This window comes from Blennius ocellaris, assembly GCF_963422515.1.
Source record: "Blennius ocellaris genome assembly, chromosome: 7".
Classification (NCBI taxonomy): Eukaryota; Metazoa; Chordata; class Actinopteri; order Blenniiformes; family Blenniidae; genus Blennius; species Blennius ocellaris.
This window is the reverse complement of record NC_137656.1, coordinates 18,759,037-18,781,423: the sequence shown is the minus strand read 5'-3', so window position 1 is coordinate 18,781,423 and position 22,387 is coordinate 18,759,037. Positions and strand designations below refer to the sequence as shown.

The 22,387-nt window shown below is 40.6% G+C and overlaps 2 protein-coding genes across 2 annotated transcripts in view; both read left to right on the top strand.

Moving 5' to 3' along the window:
- The window catches only part of kiaa0825 (KIAA0825 ortholog), a gene marked incomplete at both ends in the record, with an annotated part of 108,434 nt that extends 92,901 nt beyond the window's left edge, over positions 1–15,533 (top strand). Inside the window, one exon of the mRNA XM_080500037.1 lies at positions 15,350–15,533. Coding sequence (XP_080356163.1) covers positions 15,350–15,533 — 184 coding nt within the window. The remainder of the gene's footprint in view (positions 1–15,349) is intronic.
- A 4,886-nt stretch (positions 15,534–20,419) lies between these two features.
- arb2a (ARB2 cotranscriptional regulator A) overlaps positions 20,420–22,387 on the top strand; it is a 153,775-nt gene continuing 151,807 nt past the window's right edge. Inside the window, exons 1-2 of the mRNA XM_080499527.1 lie at positions 20,420–20,449; positions 21,098–21,241. Coding sequence (XP_080355653.1) covers positions 21,133–21,241 — 109 coding nt within the window. The 5' untranslated portion in view covers positions 20,420–20,449; positions 21,098–21,132. The remainder of the gene's footprint in view (positions 20,450–21,097; positions 21,242–22,387) is intronic.

Here is a 22,387-nt window from a genome sequence, read left to right as displayed (position 1 = left end):
TGACTACACCCTCAACACTTTGTGCTGGTCCCACCCTACCCCCAACTCCTCTAGTCTAGGAGACAACATAGAGGGTTCTGCTGAAGACAGGGCCCATTGACAGGCTAGAGTGGCAGTAACTTATTGTCTATTGATGGAGTGTGACAAATCATGTGGGAACGCAGGGGTGCGTGGCAGTGAGAGCCGGGGTGTTGAGTACGTGAGTGTGGCTGCGTGTGTGTGCTTGCGTCTCAAATGTGTCTGTGCATGTGCTTACCCACATGTGTTTGTGACTTTTTTCTTTCTTTTCCGTGATTCCCTGCGTGTGTGTGTGTGTGTGTGTGTGTGTGTATGTGCGTAACGTCTTAGTGTGGGGAAGGCGGGCATAGCCGGGACCCTTCACAGCTCATTTAGCCCAAATGGGGCCACCTGGGTGGTGAGGGAGCTCAGCAGGGCGGCCCTGGCATTCTGGAGCCCCGCTGACAGCCCCCAAATATAGGGGCTTCGCCGACCTATTAATCAACACAGCCACTCTGACAAATCACCACAACTATGACCTAATGAGAGAGGAGAAGGGAAAGAGGTGGAGACATGATGGAAGAGATGGATTGGGCAAAAGGAGTATATGGACGAAGGTAAACGGGGTTGAATGCAGGAGGTTAAGAAGTGACAGAGAAAGTGGAGGCTTAATGAAAAGGAAATGAAAGAAGGAGTAGGTTGATATTACGACTGGCACCACAGGCCACAAGGGTAAGTCGGGAGGTAATGGGGGGAAAATGCTAACACAGTTGTCATCTGAAACCGATTCTTGGCTCTGCGATTCTACCCACAACAAACCAATTGATTTGTCATGAAAGCCCAAATCATGCACTCCAGAATGTAGCATAGTGAATTAGCAAGCACCCCCTCAGCCCCGGCAATCCTCCGTTGCTGGAAAACAAATTAGGCTACAAATGCTTCCTCAACACTTTTTTTTTTTTTTTTTTTTGCAGATGCTTCAGAGCAAATTAGAGGTGAGAAGACGTTTGATTTTGAAAGCAAACAACATTGATGTATGTCTCCTTCTCTGGTTCCCACCCTGCGGTGAGCTAGCATCTAATCTCTCCACTACCAATCTCAGGTCCAAATCACATTAGCTGGGATCAGAGGTGAAACTGGAGCTTTTCAACAGCAGCCTGTTCCCACTAATGAACCCCCATGGCCATCCACTGCATATTACAGCCACACTGAGTGAGGGGGAGAAAGTTTTGCAATAATCATTATGTAATTGCACAATGCCTGGGTTTCCATTGCCCTGACATTTTGAAAGCTCAATAGCAATATCTTTATGCTTCTCTATAGGGAGTATGTTTGGAATACCTGTTCTGTATATGATTGATGGTTTTCTGAGGCTAAACAATCTACTTATTGTAATTATGTAGTGTGCAGTGTCCAACTGAAGTTTGTGTTCTACAGTTATACTTTATTTGCGGCGAGTCTTTTAGTTGCAAACTCAGGCGGAAACCAGGCTCACCTCTCACCTGCATGCCCACTCTGACTTCTTCCTCTTCTCTCTTTCTCATGATAGAGATCGCTTGAAAACTTGCACCAAAGAGTGCTTTACTTTTCTGTTGCTGATTAATATGCTGCCTGCCACCGAGCTCTGCAGTGAATATTCAAAAGCAGTACCGTCCTATTGACTTGTATCTGTCTGCTGTGCTGTCCAGCCGTGGGATCTATGTGATATACTAAGCCCCAGTCTGTCTGCTACATTGACTGACCCAGGATGGAAGGGCCATGGAGACGATGCAGAACTGCATGCTCCTGCCATCCATTACTCTGGTACGGCGAAGCTGCAACAGCTACTTCATCTGAGTGAAGCTGAAGACCTCTTCAACATTCTCCATGTGAGTCTGCATGTGGAGGGCTATTTTCTTTAATTGATTTATTGTTTTTCTGGAATTGCAAAGTCATCCAAATGTCTGGCTCTTTAAATAAATTCAGATTTGCTTTTTAATCAGCAACATTTAGAGTTTATGTTTATGATTAATGATATCTAACAATCAAATTATAATGGTTTACTTGTGGACTGCTGAGTTTAATGATAAAAAATGTTTGTAAATGAAAATCCACTGATTATAAACATTACTGCTGGACAATTAGCGTACCTCCTACTTTGCCAGCTTCTGTTTTATCAGCCGTCACCCTCCCTGAATGCAAAATGGTGGTAATGGAAAATGTATGGAGATAAAGTGAGATACTGAGGTTTTTCACCCACATTATTAAGTGACGTAATAAATCGCTGTGCTGCCATTTTGGACGTTGACATACAAGTCACAAGTAAACACGTCACAAGTAAACGCGATCACAAAACAGAAGTTAGCAGAAGCGATAAATGCATTTTTAAGTGTACAAGTATGTCAGCAAGCCACACAGTAACACTGTCCACAGCTGTGAGTCATCTGGACGGAGAAAGTAAGCAGAGATATGGAGATAAACTGTCACAGTTGGGGATAGATGACCCATATCTGTTCCCTCCTGGATTGTATATTGATGTTGTGAAGCGTGATCTGGCTACTGTCCCTCAGTTTGAGTATCACCATTTCTTACAACTACGCTGATCATTCAGTGATATGCATGGACATTTGGTGGTCTGTGCCGGTATGCGCAGCGTTATCAGAGTGCATGTGCGCGTGGTCCCTTTAACAGAAGCTGGTTGCACAGGGGTGTCAGCGAGCGAGGGTGTGTCAGAGGAACTGTGAGATAAGCAAGCAATCAGAGCAGGTTTAGCTTAGGTACGAAGAGCTGTGCATGGAGTTTATGGCAAATAAATGCTACAAGTACTGAGCATGACACCAAGTTGATGTCCTACTTCCCAACTGCTCTGAAGCGAGGGAGTCACCCCCGAAGCAGAGGGTAGCTTCAGCCTGGAGCAGAAGTCCGTCTGCCCCGTGTCTCCTGACCACAGTCTGGAGACTGGAACAGGAGAGAATAACTTCTGTAATTGAATCAGAAAAGTTGGCCACACAGAAACAAAATACCAACCTGATGTGAAATGCAGTCAAGAGTACTGTCTGGCTGGGAGCCTTGCCTCCTCCCAGCTGCAATACATCTCTCCCTTCTCTCCAGGTCAGCAGAAAAACTATAAAATGAGAGGTGTGGACAGGTTTCTTGCCTTTTAGTGCAGCCTACAGCTACACAAAAGATGTCCATCTTCTCTGTTATCTGATCAGATTATGCCTAAAGTGTGACTGTTGAGTGAGTTGTTTATAGTCAAGGGACGTTCAAAATGACGGCCCAGTAGTACCACTGGACTTCTGATGTCACATGAAAAAACTCAATAGGAATATATTCTCTCACAAACTTTGTGAAAACTTTGCCATTGATGTAAGCTTTTTGTGTTTCTGTGTGTTGAATGTAACATCTGGTGTGAATAACGTGTAATAAGAGGTGTAGTACTGATTTGGCCTAAGTAAAGTTTTTTTTTTTTTTTTTTTAAAGAAAGTTTGACACTTTTAACATTTTGATCTATTGTCCAGATTGCTAAAATAAAAGCATCTTAGATGTGAGCAACATCACACTGAGTCTGTACCTTCTCAACATTTTCTCTGTTTGGAGAAAAATTACTGATGTGACCCGACATTTAATGTTGATGATGGCAGCCTCTGCCAGTAAAGTACCATATTAGTGCCCCTTGCTTCCATTTATGACCTTCATTGCAGCAAGGCATTAATGCCACTAATATGCTTTGTTCTTTATGCCATATTGGTGTGACAAAGAAGCAGAAGAATAGGCCTGTACAGTAGAGATAAAGAGGGAAACTTTTTCAGTCATATAAATAAAGGGTAAAAATCGAATCGACATGTCACGCTTTTGTTTTTTCTTTTTCTTCTGGTATGTGTGCCTGCATCCAGATCATGAATGGTGATGTTACCCCTGCTCTTTTCATAGAATGTGACAATGTTTGTATTTTGTTTGTAAGAAATGCAACACTGCCAGAGGGCTGTGTGCCAAGTGTGAGAGAGTGTGTCTGTACGCTCTCCTGAGCTGACAATAGACCTCTGCAGCATCAAGGTGAGGCACAACTTAAAAACGTATTTTCATCGCTTTCCTTATCTCTTTCACACTGCTGTTGGCAGCGAAAAAAGAGAAAGGAAAACTGTGAGAGGGAGCATTATAATTTTATTATAAGGACAGGGGGGTAAAATAGAGCACATGCGATAAGGATCTGGAGATTAGGATGGAGCAGAACAATAAATTATGCAAAGTGTTTGAAAACACATACAGCTATAATTAAGTGGCATTTGATTTTAAATGAGGTGACAGCAAGGATTTATTTATCTCCTTAACCCCCTAAAACTGCCATTAGCATGGTGGAAAATGAACTGTTTGAAATGGTAAGAGAACAAGGCCCTGATCTGATAGACACGAACAGAGCACCCCCAGCCAAAGACTAACACACACACACACACACACACACACACACACACACACACACACACACACACACACACACACACACACACACACACACACACACACACACACACAGAAAAGGTGAGATCAATGTCTGCACGGACTAATCAGTTCAGTGCAGGCCCAGCGAAACCACAGGAGCCTGCAGTTAATAATGTCATTATGTACTGAGTTTGGATCCTGCTGTATTTACAGTTTGGTATTCATTGAGGACTTATTCACCAACTGGTGTCTGTTAGTTTGAGTATTTCTCCTCTGTACTTCAAACAAAAGTGTTCATGATATCCACAGAACCATTTTGGAATGCAAATATTTTACATTGATTTTTCTTTCGATACATTTTCATTTTGTCTGTTGAATCACAGAATACTTCAGTGACTATTTCACTGCTGCGTTTTATGCTTTAGCACATCATGAATATTTAGATGGGTAAGGTGCTTGAGTTTGAGTTGCCTTAAATAATGTTCATTATTTCATTTTTGGTAAGACATTATCAAGCTGATTTCCCGTTCTTGTGATGAAAATCTTATCAGTTTACTCCAGCTGGCTCTCGGTACCAGCCAGCGGCCTTATCTGTTTAAAATCGACTGTCATCATTCATACAATTAACCATCTTTGATTATATGCACTGATATTACTTCGGGGTCAAATATCAATGTAGAAGTTTCCACTGTCGCTTCACAGCAAATATGGTTGTATGTGAGAGTCCTTTCATTTTGGCATTTGTGTTTGCATGTGCAAGTTTTCTCCATGTACTCTTGCTTCCTCCCTCAGTCCAAAGACATGATTGTTTAGTTGATTTGTGACCCGAATTGATGGATGGATGGATGGGGTTTTGTCTAATAATCAGCCTAATGAGTGGTCTTTGACATTTCAGATAACTTTGTTTGTTCGTGACATAAACTCTTGTTATCAAATAAACAGAATTTACAACTTCACTTTCAATACACTGCTCACTCTGTGCTAAAAAGTGCAATTTTTATTCATAGTTGCTGTGGAAAGTCTGCAAAGCTGGGTTTGAACTGAAGTTTTGCCAGATCAGTGTCTGAGAGCGAGGCCTTTGTCTGAGAGCAAGCTGCACCTTCACAACCCTCAGCGCTCCGCAGAAAATATTCCAGTACATATATGCACAAATGACAATAAGAAAAGGGTTGAATAAGTAATGGAATATTTCCTTTGGTAGCACATTGAGGCAAAGTAACAACAAATAACTTTTTCTTGACTCTGTTGGGAGTTTGCGTGAGTGAATGCTTGTTCTCAGTGTTTTGTGCTTGTGTGTGAGAGGCGGGAAAGATCTAAAGCTACAGACTATTTATCTGAGTCATCTTTGTTCATTAATTCATGGCTCATATTTTATGCATTTAGTGACAAAGTTTAAGAGAGTAGATCCAAATACAGACACGCGGCACTGAGATAGCTCGTGTGGTTTTAATGATTATTCTCAGAAGAAAGCTGAAGATGTGCAAGCCAGCTTTTTCCAGGGGAGAACGCAGAGTTGAAAGTTTTGCTGGTTTGCGGAGGAAGGCCTGATAACAGCAACAAGTGAGCTTCAGTTGGAGATTTGCGGATGATATGTGGAGTTGGACTGTAGGGGAAGACAGACGGTGTAGGAGAAGAGTCTGTTTGTAGGTTCGATTCCCATCTCTGCCATCTCTGCCTGCTTACTTACCTAAGTGTCCTTGGGCAAGACGCTAAACCCCAAACTGCTCCCATTGGAGTGACAGTGCCTTGCATGCATGGCTGCAGCCTCCAGTGGTGTGTGAATGGGTGAATGTGATGAGCTATGTAAAGCGCTTTGGGGCTGCTCACACAGCTATAAAGCGCCATATAAGTGAAATCCATTTTACCATTTACCATTTAGGCAACTCGTGGGCTTATTTAGGACAAAGCTCGCTCGTTATAAGAGAACTCTGAGATGAATGAAATTTAATGAAATGAACCTGACATTGTGGAGGGGAAAATGGATGAGAGGTAGTGAATATGCTGCTCTAAAAAAGATTGGTGCTTTTATAAGAAGCAGTAATCAGAGAAACAGGTGGGATGAAGGGAAACTGGAAAAAAAGATTGATAAACTGAAAAAAATACACAGGAAAAAAAAAAGTAATTATCCACAGGGCTGTTAAGGGTTCTTGTTTGGATATAGTCCTCTTTTGTCATTTACCTTTGCATTTGAGAATGTAGATTACATACATGTTTTCTTGTGCATTGATGGTTCGAGGGCCTCTCGTTCTCTTTCTTTAGCATCTTCTGGCTACTGTTATATTCCCCCGTGAGTCTCTCCTCCAGTCCATCGCCCTCTTTTTGGCTCATGGTGAAAGACAGATTGCCCCAGCTGAAATGTTTGATCCCACCGAACCACACACTCACCGAAGCCATTAAAAGATACCTGCCTATATGCCAGGGGGAACGACTGACACACTGACTACCCTTCTAACCCAGAATCCCCTTGTTATAGCAGCTACATGCAGGAGATTGAAGACAGAAAGAGGGTGAAGGTGGACACCAGCCACTTTGGATAAATAAAAATAGGCTGTCTATGCTAAGAAATACATCAGTTTCCCCAAAAGATCATTTTATTCCCATTTTAACTACAGAAAGGCAATATGTGTTCACGTGGTCAAAAATTAGTTGGATTACAATGGTTAAAATTTTTTTGGGGGGATTGCATTTTTAGCTGTTGGCAATAATTGCCCTATGTGGTGGGGGTTTGAGAGGCTGTGTCAGGCAGTCACAGTGAGGACATGGCTGAAAGGTGCCAAGGAGGTTGGCTTTCTTAACGAAGGGCCTCGCTGTAGTGATTTACTGCAGCTCAAGTAAGAGAGGTCACACACATACACACATAAGCACAACACGCTCGCATTTCTCAGTGTCACAACTTCCTCTTGGGTGCTGTTTCAGTGAAAGGTGCCAGGCTGCTCAGCCAAGCTCCTAACAAGAGCCAAACAGTTGGGAGACAGAGAAGGAAGAAAAGAAAGGAGAGGTATGAAGAAGGGGGGGGGGGGGGGGCAGAATGGAAGATAAGAGTAGCAAAGAGCTGTCACCCTCATGGGACACATGCAGAACTCAGGGTCTGTGTGAAGCAGTGAGCTACTGGCGCTGTACTGACCGGCAGACACTTGTGTTGACTTGGCAGGTGTTTGGTTATTTTGCTGTTGTCACTTGTTTTGGGGTTTTTTTTTGTTTTTTTACTGCATAATGCATTCACAAGCGGCACAGTTTCTAAATTGGACCTCACCTTGTCGAACATAAACAAGGCCCCTCACCCTATTCTGCTGGAGCAACATCTGATAGATTTTACCCACAGAAGCATAGCGAGCCTATTTGAGGAATGTACCAAGCTGTGTCCTATAGGCCAGTACTCACAGTCACACTGTGGTGGACAAGCAGCCTAATGATGTCTGAAATACCAGAACAACTGCTATGATATGCTGTGATAATTGCTACCCTCCTGTCCACAGTACAAATAAATGTGGAATCGGTAGGCAAACACATTAATATGGAAATGTCTACATTAATTTGGAGCATGGTCTAAATTATTCAGTAATTAAGCCACTGCAAATTTACACAAACTTCCCCCTGGATGACTGGAGAGAGGAGCTGGAAACAGCCATGCACAGGGATTTGAAATATGTGATTGCACGATGTGTAGTCATATTCCTCCACACAAACCTGGCCCTCAAAACACGCACACTATTCCATACAACTATAGATGCAACAGTGTTTATTCCAAATCAAATATTTGTGTTTACTTGTAAACATCCGTACTGCAGCAAAAGCTGATTCCACTACTGGTATTGTGATTAAAAGCAGCACCTCACAAAATGATTCATTTTGTTATTTGTTATTTGTTATTTTTTAATTTTTTTCACTCACAAAAACAATTCATACCCGTCAATAAAAACAAATGTCCCTTTACTATGCGTGGCACATCCCTATTTAACAACAAAAAATGTCAGAGAAACTGAAAAATATTTATAGTAGTCTAACAGATTTTGGGAATCGTTGATGCCACTTTCACATCTGTACATTTGATATGAAACTGAAGCTCTGCGACAATTAAATCAGCTTGGCACAAAAGCTTAAATCAGGAGGAAACGTCTTTTTAGGCGCTGTGTGGAGGCAACTAAATCTGCCTTCAAGCACCTCTCAAACTCATTAATTATCACTTTATGTTTTATTTGTTTAACTAAAGTCTAAAAATTGACAATTATGGGCAGAATCTGTGTGTGACTGTTTTCTTAAGTGTCAGTTATATTGTATTTTTAGATCCATAAGTCATGTCAGTCTGTTTTATATATAAATATTTTATATACACAGAGAGAGAATTGCCCATGTTTTTAGCCTTGAGTGCTGTATAACATTAACTCCAGCAGGATTTAATGGGCACATCAAAACAATACTTCTCTAGTCATCCTTCTCTATGTCTTTCTCCCTTTCTCACCCTATTTTTGGACGTTGTTATGGAAAACGCCCTTTGTACCCTTTGAGATGCTGGGCTTATCATCGCTTGTATTTGGAGTTACAGACCATAGGGTGTTAGAAGTCCTATGTGCATGTGCCTCTGTGTGTGTGTGTGTGTGTGTATGTGTCGATGAGCCTGGGCGTGTCTGTGCTCAAGCAAAAAAAAAGCCATATCGGCTTGTGTAACTGGATGTCCTTTCAAAGGGCCTCCACAGATCTGTCCGAGGGCCTTTGATCACGCGTTCGAGCACTCGCCTGCACTCACTGGCCCTTGAGATGGGAGGGTGTGAGCGAGGTGGGAGAAGCCCGGCTGTTAATGCTGCATGCAAATGACCATTTAGAGAAATCCCTACCATTGCGTACATTAATGCAGATTGGAGATCATTAAACTGTTACACTTTGTCACAATTTTTTATTTTCTTTGCACGTCTGTATCAGCAAAGAGCGATCCACATGAAATATACAGGCTGAAGGTCTTTTGTAGTAAGTCACTTGCAGATACATCTTCATTGAGGTAGAAGTCTCTTCATGCTGGGTTTTCCCTCCCTCAACACCCACTGCAGGTCCTTCCTGGTCTCTGTACAGCTGGAGAACCGCACAGTGATCATCAGGAGGTTCTTCTTGAGAAAGTACACTCTCGCCTGGGCCTTCTTCACCTGACTGTATTAAAGATGAATTCATCTGAAATAAAGACATCAAGGAATTTGAGGTTTTTTTTCCATTTTAATCTCCCCATTATGTATGCAGAGTACTTAATCTACTGTCATATTCGCAACTTTGAATAATTCCCTTTGGTGTCTGTGGCCTTAATGTCCAGTTTATTGTCAGAACTCTGTCATCACAAGGTACATTATCAGGTTTTAGTTTTTTTTGTTGGGATTCTTGATTCGGGCTCTTGATGAAGTGTCTTCTTAGAAAGTACTTTTACAATCCTGAAAGAGTCAGATTAGAGTTTGATGAGATGAAAGGTTTACATTCATGGTCCATGAGCTACAGTGCTAATTTTCTATTCATCAAAATAATTATAATACCAGCACAATGGTCCATAAGTTTTTTTGTGTGTTGAATAAGGCAGCTGAGTAGAATCTTCCATCTGATGTTTACTTTGAAGCAGATTCGCTTTGATATCACATATTTTTGTCCTTGTTGCTTGAGTAAATGTCTCGTAGCTCTTGAATGGACATCAGTTTGTATTGAGATGGATCTCAGGTAGGGTCTAATGCTGAGTGGCGTCGCCGCACCACACGGACATACTGTAGATCTGACATTGAGTTGATCTGACAATAGAATGGATCAGTGTAGCGGCTAGTAAGTCAGAAGGTAGAGCATAATCCCTTCTGTCAAGTCTCTGTCTCGTCAATATTCAAATCCAGCCAGCTGTCCAATGGCTGTCAGTTACAATCTCCCTCCAGCTTATAGCCCCGCACAGGCACATATCTAAATTGAATTGGATGTTTGCTTCTCAATGGAAATCGAGTCAGAGAAATAGAGCCCTCCTGCCCTGTATTGTGAACACTTCAGTCACCCCATCTGAACTCGCTTCTAATGTACAACATGAATTATGAGCTCATAATGTATTTCTTCCTTGTTTACCTTACCGTTTGTTATTCTATAGCTTTTTCTGTCCTTTCTCTTCATATGTGAACAATACTCTTTTTTTTCACTTTTGTAGTAAGTAAAGTTTTTGTTGGACAGTGTATGAACATGATTCAATCACAACAAGGTATTTTCAACCTATATTTCACTAATACATAAAACAGAAATGACAAATAAGACAGTGGATTTAAGATAATTTAGCATTTCATGAAAGATATTAGCTAGTTTTGACATGGCAGTAATAGTTAAACATGCCATAAATAGGGAGTGAAGCTGGGAGAGGATTTACGTGAACACTTAAATTGCCACATGTCAGCATCATTTAGAGAGGTAAAATCTGTTAACTAAAAATAACTACCAAACTGTACATATTTCCTGGTGTGAATTCTAAAACAATTTGGTGATTCTGCCACCTAAAGTAATGTAGATGATCAAATGACACACATAATCTTTAAGAATATTTAAACAAACAGTATGAGTGTGCACCAGAGAAAGACAGAAAACTTGATTGACCTTTACATTTATCACAAGAAGTGATGCTACACAATGGTAAACTGCCACAAATGCAAAATCGAGGCTTTCTATTTCAATTAAAATCCAACTGATTTGTTTCAAAACATTATACAAACGTGAAAATAGTTTCTGTTAACTTTTAGGGATTTCCCATGTTCCCCCAATTCACTGTAGTACAGTAGAGCAAACAGACTGCACAAGAATGAAATAAGTTGGAATTGCAGAGTTCACGGGAGACACACTGACATCCTTACTCGACTGTACATTCATCCACTGACCTCACCTTTACCCCTCACCTTTAAACACCAAACCTCAACAACTGAACTCTGACAGCAGCTGGAAGAAAAATGCTGCTGGAATTTTAAAACATATTCTGGTCAGGTAGTGGTAGATGGACAAGTTCATCCATCTTTTGTGGGTTCAGCTTACACTGGGAAGACGGCTCACTCGCTGATGTTGGTGAGGTGGATTTTTACACACCCGCCATCACATATTCATAAACTTATCTTAACAATGGACTGAGAGAAAATGTTGTGTCTTGTTTTGGGGAATCCTTCTTGCCAGTTGAAGTCCATCTTCCTTTTTATGTGAAGTGTATGGAAGGGTTGCTGTTTCTTACATACATTTTCATCAAGTTTCACATTAATTACAAGATCTAACCCCTAATTGCATGCTTGAAAACACAAGCATCAGACAAAATTGTGTTAGTTTTACACAGCTCCTGACGCCGAGGATGTGACACTGAGAGTGGATCTCACAAGCCCTAAAAATGATAGGGGACATTTAACCGTCTCTCTCTTTTCGTGTCCGTCTCTTGCTCTGTGCCTCGCTTCCTACTTCTCTGACACATGTCGCCCTGGCGTTCGTGGAAAGGCCTGACCTTTGGAAAGTTTAGCACTTTAAATATTTAGGCTTGGGTTATGATGGATCCTCCAGGCCCCGCGGCAATGTGCAAAGCCTCTGATTAGGGCTGCTGTCAGAGTCATTTAGCGGAGTGTCTGGCTGTCGGTGGCGCTCTCTGTTTGACAGGCGAGCCTTTTAAACAAACAGAGGTCCCAGTGGCAGAGCAGGCAGGGCATCCTGTGCAGCACAAACACCCACCACTCTGAGAGAAACCACTCAGCCCACTGACAGCTGCACAAGAAACCACCGGCCACTGTCTCTCATGATCTCTCAGCCGCTCTGTCTTTTTGCACACTTCCTTTAACACAGTCTATACTTGTTCTGCCTGTTTTCTGTTGCTGCTGATCTTTTTTTTTTGTTTTGTTTTCATGCCTCGCTGATAATTTTTTTGTGCATGTGAGCATTTACATCTCCCTTTTTGTAATTCTTCATCTCCAGAAGACAGTCTTGCCAAAGCTGAATATCAAACTTTCATCTCCATTATGTTTCGAGTGAGATTTTGTAACCATGTTGATTGCCTGATGATCTCTAAGCCAAGGCTTATGCTCTTAATTTGTTGAACATCACTACTCATTACTGGCTGAAAATCAGGACGGATGCTTTCTGTCTTGTGCCTGCATCATCCAATGATTAGGACAGCTTACATTGATGTTCACATTGAAATATAACTGAGCCAGCCTTTTCATCTCACTCTGAGACAATCTCCCGTGGCATCAATCCTGTAAATATATGAGTCTTAATATGTGTGTCCTATTCTGTATTCAGAGGAAGAGCCAAGTCAGCAGCTCCAGTATTAATGCATGAGAAATGAGCAGAGCCCATAAGAATTAAAGGGTAAGACTCTCCTTATTAAGATGTAAATTCCAGGGGAAAAACTTGCAGAAATGAGGATACAGTGAAGTTACTGTCAACTTTAGCCTACTTACGCATTTCTAAGAAGCGTTGTTGTGTTGTAGTTGTTGAAATTAGATACACACAGTAAGGATTTTGTGCGATTTTTTTCTTTTCTTTTCATTTTCAGCACAAGATCAACCAGCCTCAACAAATATGCAACCTCTACTTTACAGAACAATTTACACTATTGGCAACACTATCTAGTGACAGTTTACATGGCAACTATTGTGGTAATTCAATCTCTCTCTTTCTCTCTCTCTCTCTCTCTCTCACTCCCTTTCTCTCTCTCTCTCTCTCTCTCTCTCTCTCTCTCTCTCTCTCTCTCTCGCTCATTTCAAATTTGCACTTAACACCTTCCAGGGGAAAGGCTTCTCATTCATCAACAGTGTTTGTCCCAGTGACAAGCAGGGCGCCTCCTGCATATCAATATCAGCTAAGACAATGCTGAGCCTGTAACCTTCAGCTAAATGTCATTCTGCTTAATCCTATTTGAAAATTAAACATTGAAAAACCTTTAGCGTACCTTCCTGTCTTCCTTCCTCCATCGCTCCCTCCTTTATTGGCTGCCGTTCCTCCAGCTTTCTGTTCGTCTCCGCTCCATGGCTGCTCTTGTTTTTGCACACTATGACATTTGTATTGTTTTGTTTCGGGGAGTATTGGTTTCTCATAATGCTTATTTGGTGGGACTGACTTTTAATTCTATGTCACAGAAAAAGACTATTCAGTGATAACTTGTCTTTGACTTCTCCCTTTGTTTTCTCGTTTTGTTTTTTTTGTGAGAGAGAGATTGCCCATCCACACTATGATAAATGCAAAGAAAATGGCCAGTGAACTGGGGGGGGCAACTTGTTTGTGGAGAGACAATAGCATCATAGAGAGTAAACCCCTCTGTCATTTACATAAACAGATCCTCCCCTTACACAAGGTAATTACCGCACTGACAGTGGTTGGGAAATGGAGAAGGAGGATGTCTGATTTGTCCAGATACTTGCTCTGACACCGGCTTTAACTTCATCAAAGTGCATTGAGAAGCGCTCTTCTTAGTATGCATGAAACACATGCGGGATGCACTCATCGTTTTGCCCCCTCTTCTTCCTCCTGACACACATGTATGGTTCACACACACATGCAAGGAGCACAACTACAAGCCACGTGTTTGAAGATACAGTGAGAAATCGGAGGGGAGGGTGGCCGGGATAAAAGAAAACGCAGAGATTGCAATGAAAATGCAATCATTTGCAGTCAGACAGATCTAATTCTTCTTTGGAGGGAGTGTGATGCGGCAGCTCAAAGACACCCTTCAGCCAGCTCTCTGTACGGATTTGATTGACCACAGTCACTCGTCAAGGAATTCAATTGAAATACTGAGAGTGAATTACAACACGACTGTCCTTGATGTCTTCATATTGAAGCCCTCCATCCACCCTGTAGCTTGAAGAATTAGAAAATGTGACGCGGGACAGACACACACACACACACACACACACACACACACACACACACACACACACACACACACACACACACGTGCATGCGCGCACACAGTGCAGAAGCGATTAAACAAGACAGAGCTGCAAAATTATATGTAGAGTGGTTTCCGCCATAAAAAATGAGTCTCTCTGACTGGAATGGATCTGCAGTGGTTCCATGACAAAGTTCCAGACAGAATCTGATCGAGGGAAGCTAAAGATTCAGTCTTCCAGAGAGCCATAAGCATTTATTCTTTTTTTTTTTCTTTTTTTTTTAAAATTTCCCTTCTTTTTTAACTTTAGTGTTTCCTGAAGCGTTCCTGGAGTCCTCAGTCTGCGTGCAGATACCTAGAGGTGTTTGTAACTGTCTGACGGAGCATCGCAGGAGCACAAACTGCCATATTTGTTTCCCACACAGCAGGAAAAAAAAGACACAGAAGACGACTCCCAAATGAGAACTTAAGGAGAAAAAGTGTTGCTTTCGGAGCGTTGGACGTGGGCTGTGTGTGTATGTCTGCGTGTGCGTGATTGCACGTTCGCGCTATTGTTCTTCTATACCGGCGGGGACTAAACATGACTGCACACTAACCCATGAGGTTTCAGTTCAGAATGGGGAAAACATGTGGAGGTCCACATTAAGTAAACCAATAGATTCTTAGGTGGAGATAGGTTGTATTGTCAGGATGTGGTTCGGGCTAACGTAGGGTTAAATGTAACATTCCCACCAGGATATGGCAAAAGAGTGTGTGTGTTTGTTTATTTGTGAAGAGTGTATTTTAACAAAGGAGTGAAGTACAACATTGTATCAATGTACTGATGTGTTGGCACAATCCTCATACGTCAAGGTAACGTATAGGTAGAATTATAAGCAATGACAAAATTTGTAGTATTTTGGGATATTTTTATTCTGCTTTCTGTGTTTCATGAGTGTTTCGTTTAGGTATTCAATATACCTACTGGACCTCTTCAAATAAGAGACACAGTACCAACGTTGCTTTGGTTTGGTTTTTTTTTCTAACCCTGAAAAAATTGTTCATCAAACTGAAACAGCTGACGTTCTATGTCTCAATACTTTCCAGGTGGGAGATGGCAGACGATGCTGAGCTAGAAGACGGAGAGAAAGCAATGGTAGAAGAACTTCAGAAAACCTTTTTTGTTTGCCGCTGCACCTCGGGACCGCAGGACCCTCCTGAACCCGATGAGACGGAAACAGATCCGGCCCAGAGGGACGCGCAACCAGACGATGAAACTGTTGCCTGTTGACAGTCCATGTATTTGGGATTTTTTTGTTGTTTTGTTTTGTTTTTTCATGAAACGTTTGCTTACTCATAGTGAACTGTGCACATATCTGTTTGCACATTTACAGGTGTAATTGGAGTTGCACATGTCCTGCATCCTTGACATTTGAATACGCGTGTGCACAAAAACACGAGAGAAAGGACAGGAAACAAAAAAAGAGTGTTCGAGAGAGTGCCTCTCTCTTTATGCACACGCCTCAGACAAACTCTCCGTGCATTTCTGTGTGCTGCATCAGATGCATTTCATCTTTTTGGAGCACATCTGCAGAAATCAGTTCTGGGAAATGGAGAGCTTGGATTTGTTTGCCTGGGACAAGATGGGAGTGTGTGATCGTTGTAGATAGTTGAAGTGTTTTTTGTTTTTTTCTTTCTTTTTTTTTGTTTTTTTTCGAGCCAGTGAGTGTAAAGACATTGGTGTCAACATACTTTCTTTTGATTACTGAAATAAAATATCAAATAATATGAATGGGAAGAACCGTGATGTATGTTTTGATTGCAATGTGTCCCAAAAATCTGTCCTCACTGTGAAATATCAGTTATTTTGTGCAATTCTATGTGTAACTCTGGATTTTTTTTTTCAAAATGTCTCCATGTTTTGTTATTTATGAGGGAGAGATGGAGTGTTTTAGAATAAAACATAAAAAGAACTTCACATTCTTTCTCTGCATGTGGACTGCATGTGCGGATGATCTTTGTACGCTCCATAATATATGATGGTTTATGACTCTGAAGTAAAAATTATTTTTAGATACATTTCTCATATTTCTTCACGATCGTATCTGATGCCCAAAAAGGATGTAAAGACTCAAATAGTGTTTCTTTTTTTTTTCTTTTCTTTTTTTTATCCATTTATATAATTTCCACTCACAAAGGCTACTACATAACACAAATCTTCTGGGAGAAGAGGAAAACATACTCCGTGGAGAGATGTTTCTTTGCTTAACTAGGTTTTCGATGCAAATTTACTAAGATTATGATCACCAAACCACTTAGAGACTACAAAAGACAACAAAATGTTCAGCAACCGAGTTTTGCGTTTGCCGCTGAATAAAAAGCAACAAAAACATTAGTCTTTCTCTAAACGTACTGTATTCAATGCAACAATAATATTTTTATTTCAGTGTTGGAAAAAATAAGCATTAGACTAACCAAACTGTTCTTTTAAGATAAGTGTTTTCTACAACAAAACAGCTTTGATCTCTTTTTTTCCCCCCGCTCTTCCTGCCTCTCAAAATAAGTACCTGTTCACATATCCATTTGTATTTGCATTGTGCACAAGAGATAGGCTCAGACGACAACTGTCAGTAAAGCTGACAGCTAATTCATAACAAAGCTTCCTAAAGAACTAAATATTCTATAATACATATTTATTTGGGAATTAGGGAACCTACATACCGGTAATCATTTCAGAATCCCAGACCTCATGATAACATATGTGCAAAAGAATAAACTGCCACGGTATTTTTCTATTTCAGGTGTTCACTTATTGTGCACGGCAAATGCTCGCAGCTGACACATGTTGGTTTTGTTTGTATGTTCATCTTCTGACCAGAACACGGATTGTGTCGGCATGTAGTGAGCAGCATGGCAGCCAGATTATTTTTCAACCAGCGCAATCCCATTTCCTGCGCTCTCATATTTTGATCTGTTGAGTTTTAGAAGTAGAATGCAAACCAATATGATGGACGAAATTGAATTAGCAGGAGCCATCTCTAGAATTAAATGTGTGCTACTTGTCTAGACGGGTTATATAATGAAAAACAGTCACGTTGCAGAAAATGAAACCGAACACCAACACCATCTGTTTAGATTATCAATTTTAGGGCCACATTTTAATTGTTTAAAAGTTGTTGTTTTTTTCCTGTTTAGGTTTAAGAACAATACAAGTCCTCTGCTTGGTTTTCAGGTGGTGCGGAGTGCAAGCTGTGCAGAAAGCAATTCATTGGTGTTTTCAGTCTCAGTAAATTCCCTTTCCACAATATTGAATCACTTTCTTTTATTTAGATGTTCATTTTCAGCTTCCCCAGTGCACTTATTTCAAAAAACAGGCTGGCCGGGGTCCCCGGGGAAACTGCTCCAACTTCCAGAGGTCATTCAGGCGCAGGACCTTCAGCTTTAGTTTAAGAGGAAGGCTTTAATGTGAATGAACAGCTAATAGCTTCCAATAAATCTTTTGCACCTGATTCAAGAGAAGTGGGTGTTGGAAGTCATTTTTTGGAAGTCGTCTGTGGCACATTATCGGTGTGTCTTCACATACATATGACTATTCAATTATTATTTCTAGTCAAATTAAGATTTATTAGGTTCCAATATCAGATTTATCATGCCAAACCTTTATGGAGCATAAACTCAAAATGCCAAAATAATATAAATGTATCCAAATGTATAAAATATTTTCCACACATATATAATTAAATGTGTTGTAAGTAATTAAACTGAACAAAATTATACATATTTGATCATTTCTAGATAAAATACTTCAAATTGAGTAATTTCTTTTCACTTCATTTCTTGAGAAGATTGTCCACAGATTATCCAGTGATGTTGTTGTACCATATAATGTATTACATCCACAAAAGCATTCTAAATATGAAATACTGTCACTTGCAGCATTATTTTGTGCACAGCTTTCATGATAACCCCCCCAACTCACACCCATCGTGTCAAATTAAATGCATCAATCCAGTGATGGGACCGAGAAAAGATATTTTATTAAAGCAATAAGCAAAATATAACAACAGCACCTATCTCAGTGTTTAGCAGGACAATATATACATGGCAAGTTTGATTCTCATCAACTCACGATGAAAACCTGAGGAGAAACAACATGGTAACATGGCAGTATGAATACAGATTTAAAGTTCTTGTTGAATTCATCAAAGTACCACAATCAGGGTTCTTCTATAGCACTTCAATCAACTGATGAGCAGAGTAACAAAAGAGAAATAAGCTGAAATGGTCCACTTCTTCCTTCTCTGACATTTTCATCACTGACCTGGTCCGTCTTTCAGCCGGCTTTGAAACAAAGAATACTTAAACATGGTTAAATCACGGAAAGTTGAATCACAGAAAGTTTGCAAATCCAGCCGACCAGTTTAGTATTTTGACGTGAAAAAGTGTTCAGATTCCATCCATTCATCCATCCATCCATCCGTTCATCCATCCATCCATCCATCCACATACAACTGTCATTGGTTTTAATAAGATCTCGGAACGACTGACGAGACACTGGGAAGTTCTTACAGCATGAATTCACGAGTAGTGAAGCTTTTCTGGGATGTCTGAAAACCTCAAACACACAAATGTGCAGAAAAAGATTATCCGAGTTTAGAAAAAAAGTCCAGTAACATCAAATAATATTTTTTGTTCATTTTCGGTTTTTTTTTGCTCTTAGCATGAATTAGGAATAGTATGAAATAAAGTAGGAATAGACAAAGGACCAAAATTGTGTTGTCGTTCTCAAGGTGATTTCTGACAACGCTTTACTTTTACTACTTACAATTTAACAGTTATTTACTCTTTATATTTTCAAAACAAGTCACTTTACTTTTTATTTGATTTTTCAGGGGAGCGAAATTAGGTTTTATTTGTTTTTCTTTTTTCGTTCTTTGCCTTCAACCTTAAGTCTGATTCAAGCCATAAAACATGGAGCAACGTCACACAGAAAGGACTTGTGGCACAAATGAAGGTATTTGCACATGCACAGTAGATGTAAGAATTATACAAAAACAGTACATTAAAAACATATTTGAAAAATAGTTGGATGCATAGTTGGTAATATGCCTATATAATCTATAGGCATCTTCTATTTCTATAGGCATCTATATTATAGATGCCTGCCTGTTACAAGTGGGGGTGAGATGGCTAAAAGTGATATTGTGTCTTTAAAGAAATATAATGATATACTACTTTATATTTTGCTCCCCTTAGAACGTATCATACTTTATTATAGTTTGCGATTTTTATCTTATTTTTTAGTCCTATTTGATAGTCATTGTATATAAGATACCTCTATTCTTACCTAACTGTTTGCACATTCCTTGTCTGTCCTTTCCTCATGAGTGTCCTTAAGAGCAGAATGTTACAAGTAAATGTCTCCACTGTGAGATCAATAAAGGCTTATCTTATCTTATCTTTACCTGGGTTTGTCAACTACCTCTACATTGAGAATACTTTCGCTTTTTAGAAAAAAATATATCTCAGAAGCAACAACATGTGATCAACATCTTATTTATCTAATGGGAGTATAGAACTCATTTCCTTTAAATAGAAGGATTAATGTCCACATCATATAATGTGTATTATCTATAGTCTACAATGTATGAATCTCCCTGGAATCCTGGACACACACACATGCAAAAAAAGAGGGGGAAAAAAAAAACATCACGCTAGAAGAAATCCAGGCACACACTGGGAGAACATACACAATCCACACAGAACGACCTGACCATTATTAGAACCCACACCCTTTTCGTGAGGTGAGACCGACGTGCGTCACCACCAGGCCTCATTTCACCATTGTGCCTGATTCTACTGCAGCTGAAGGAAGCCTGAATGAGCAAAAGATGACTACCGAAAGCAAAAAGCAACTCAGTGGACTTAAAACAATCGTTTTCCATTTGAAAAGCTGTCAGAAGTTAGTGTGAAGAAGGACCATGCATGGAAGAAGGACCATTGCACGCCGCAGTGTCACACTCCAGCGAAACATCTGTCCGAGCTCCCAGCCGCCGCGGTGCTACTGTCCCTTTAAATATCCCTTCCAGTCCGTTGCCCCGGTAACCCGGAAGCCTCGCTCGCTCCACGCCGCTCCGCCGCGAGTCCTTCCTGTTTGTGATATTTTTGTAGGAAGCCGCAGCCACTGGACAGTCGCAAACACAAATGGTGCGTGAGTCGATCAAAACAAACGGCATGCATGCATCTCCTGTACGCCAGCGCTTCGCTGACTGTCTCATAAAACACGACTGACGCTACTGTACCTGCTCGCAGGCTTCCTGGGAAGCGGCGAGCACATTCCGGGAGTTTTAGGAAAACATCAGACAGATGTTGATGGCTTTGGAGAAAATGACGGAGCAGTCTGACTTGCTTGAGCTTGTGTGGAGATGAATGAGGGTTTTCTTTCTCCCCCCCTTCTTCCCGCCTAAAGCGCGGTTTTAAAGCAAGAATAATAGCGATCTTTGCATAATTAACTTAAGTTGGAGCACATGCACAAAGTAGGAAGCGCACGTCTGCTGCTATACTAATAGTTGCACGTTGTGCGGCATTACTGTTGACAAATAGTTGAGTTACATGTTTATGTCCTGTGTTATTGCATTGTAAATTATCCGGGCTTCGTTTAATACGCCTGGCTTTCACAGCAGAGCAGGATTTCGCAGTAAACTTTAATGTGTTGGCCTCCTGCTACCTTACAGGTGCTGCAAGCTTCGAAACAAATGCTATTATGAGCTCAAGCAATCCATTTTTTTTGCAGCAGCAGCAATGATGTTTCTTTAGCGGTTAGTGTTTGATTCCTCTCAATTCTTGGTGTGACAGGATTCGTCTCAGTGATCCCGAGGAGGGGAGGACACATGCTCTCTCATCTGTGTGCTGCCACACCAGCCCTGTTGTACATACTGTGGATCGCCATGGCCCAGGTGGCTGCCCAAGAAGACAGAGAGAAAACCACTGCGCTCAAAGGTGAATGGAGATTGACACTGGGTGGATCATAAACATGAAAGAGCAGGAAGAAGTGGTTAAAAAAAAAAAATGTGACTGAAACAAATGAGACGGAGGAAACCCACCCTAACAACATCCAAATGATTTTACTATTTATAAAAGTTTTTGTTTTTTTTCATTTTTTAAAAGATTGCTCAAGGTTTTGCAATTCTGTTGTAAAATGGTTGTGTAGAGCTGCACGTAATACTGATATAGTTACAGTTACATGCCAAACGAACCTCAATGAAGACAAGAGGAAAACTACAATATTTTGCAACTGAATCACCATCACAATATTAGCATGTGCAATTTACATGCCACATGAACTTCTATAACTTATGTCTCTATGAACTTTGTGTTCCTTTTTATGCATTTCAACATGTTTGGCCAATCAGATGGAGAGAGGTTATGCAAGAGGAGGCAGATAAGTGAGGAACATCTGGGCAAAGAACAACTAGTTGCTAACCCCAACGTCATAATGTCAGTTGTGGCTTCAGCGAGTCACGGGTGTGCTTCAGCCCTCAGAGTGAAGCTGGTTTTACAGTAAAGGTCGAGCCAAACAGGAAGTTGCCACATATAGTGTGAATTTGTTCGTTGTCATTACTATCACTCCATAACATCTTCGCATATCACCTGATGGCATAATGTTAATCAGTCCTAAATTTCAGTCTAATAGACATGCAGTCATCTCATTTTGTTTGTGCTCACTGCTGAACAGGAAGGGAAGACGTTTATTTTAGTTTTGTGCTTTTTGCAGTAATTCTAGAAATGTTAGCATTGAATCTAAATTATAAATAGATGCCATGTTAGACACTTTTAGCCATTATTTGACAAAACCTTTATAAATTCTACAGCAGTGCTGTGAGTTGAGGTAAATACACACACAGGATCATTGTTGCACCATTTTTACCATCTGAGAACTTTCCAACAGCTTATTTAATGTAAAAAAAAACGGTTAAAGATTGAAGGACATTCTGCCTACTACATCCTGCTAATTTTCAATTTTTTAGAAGTACAGCCGCATAAAAGCTGTAAGCAGAGGAAAACCCAATTTCTTTTTATACTGCATAATTCATAAATATTAGTAATTTTCCTTTATGTCACTGGAGTAGAAATGTATTAGTGATG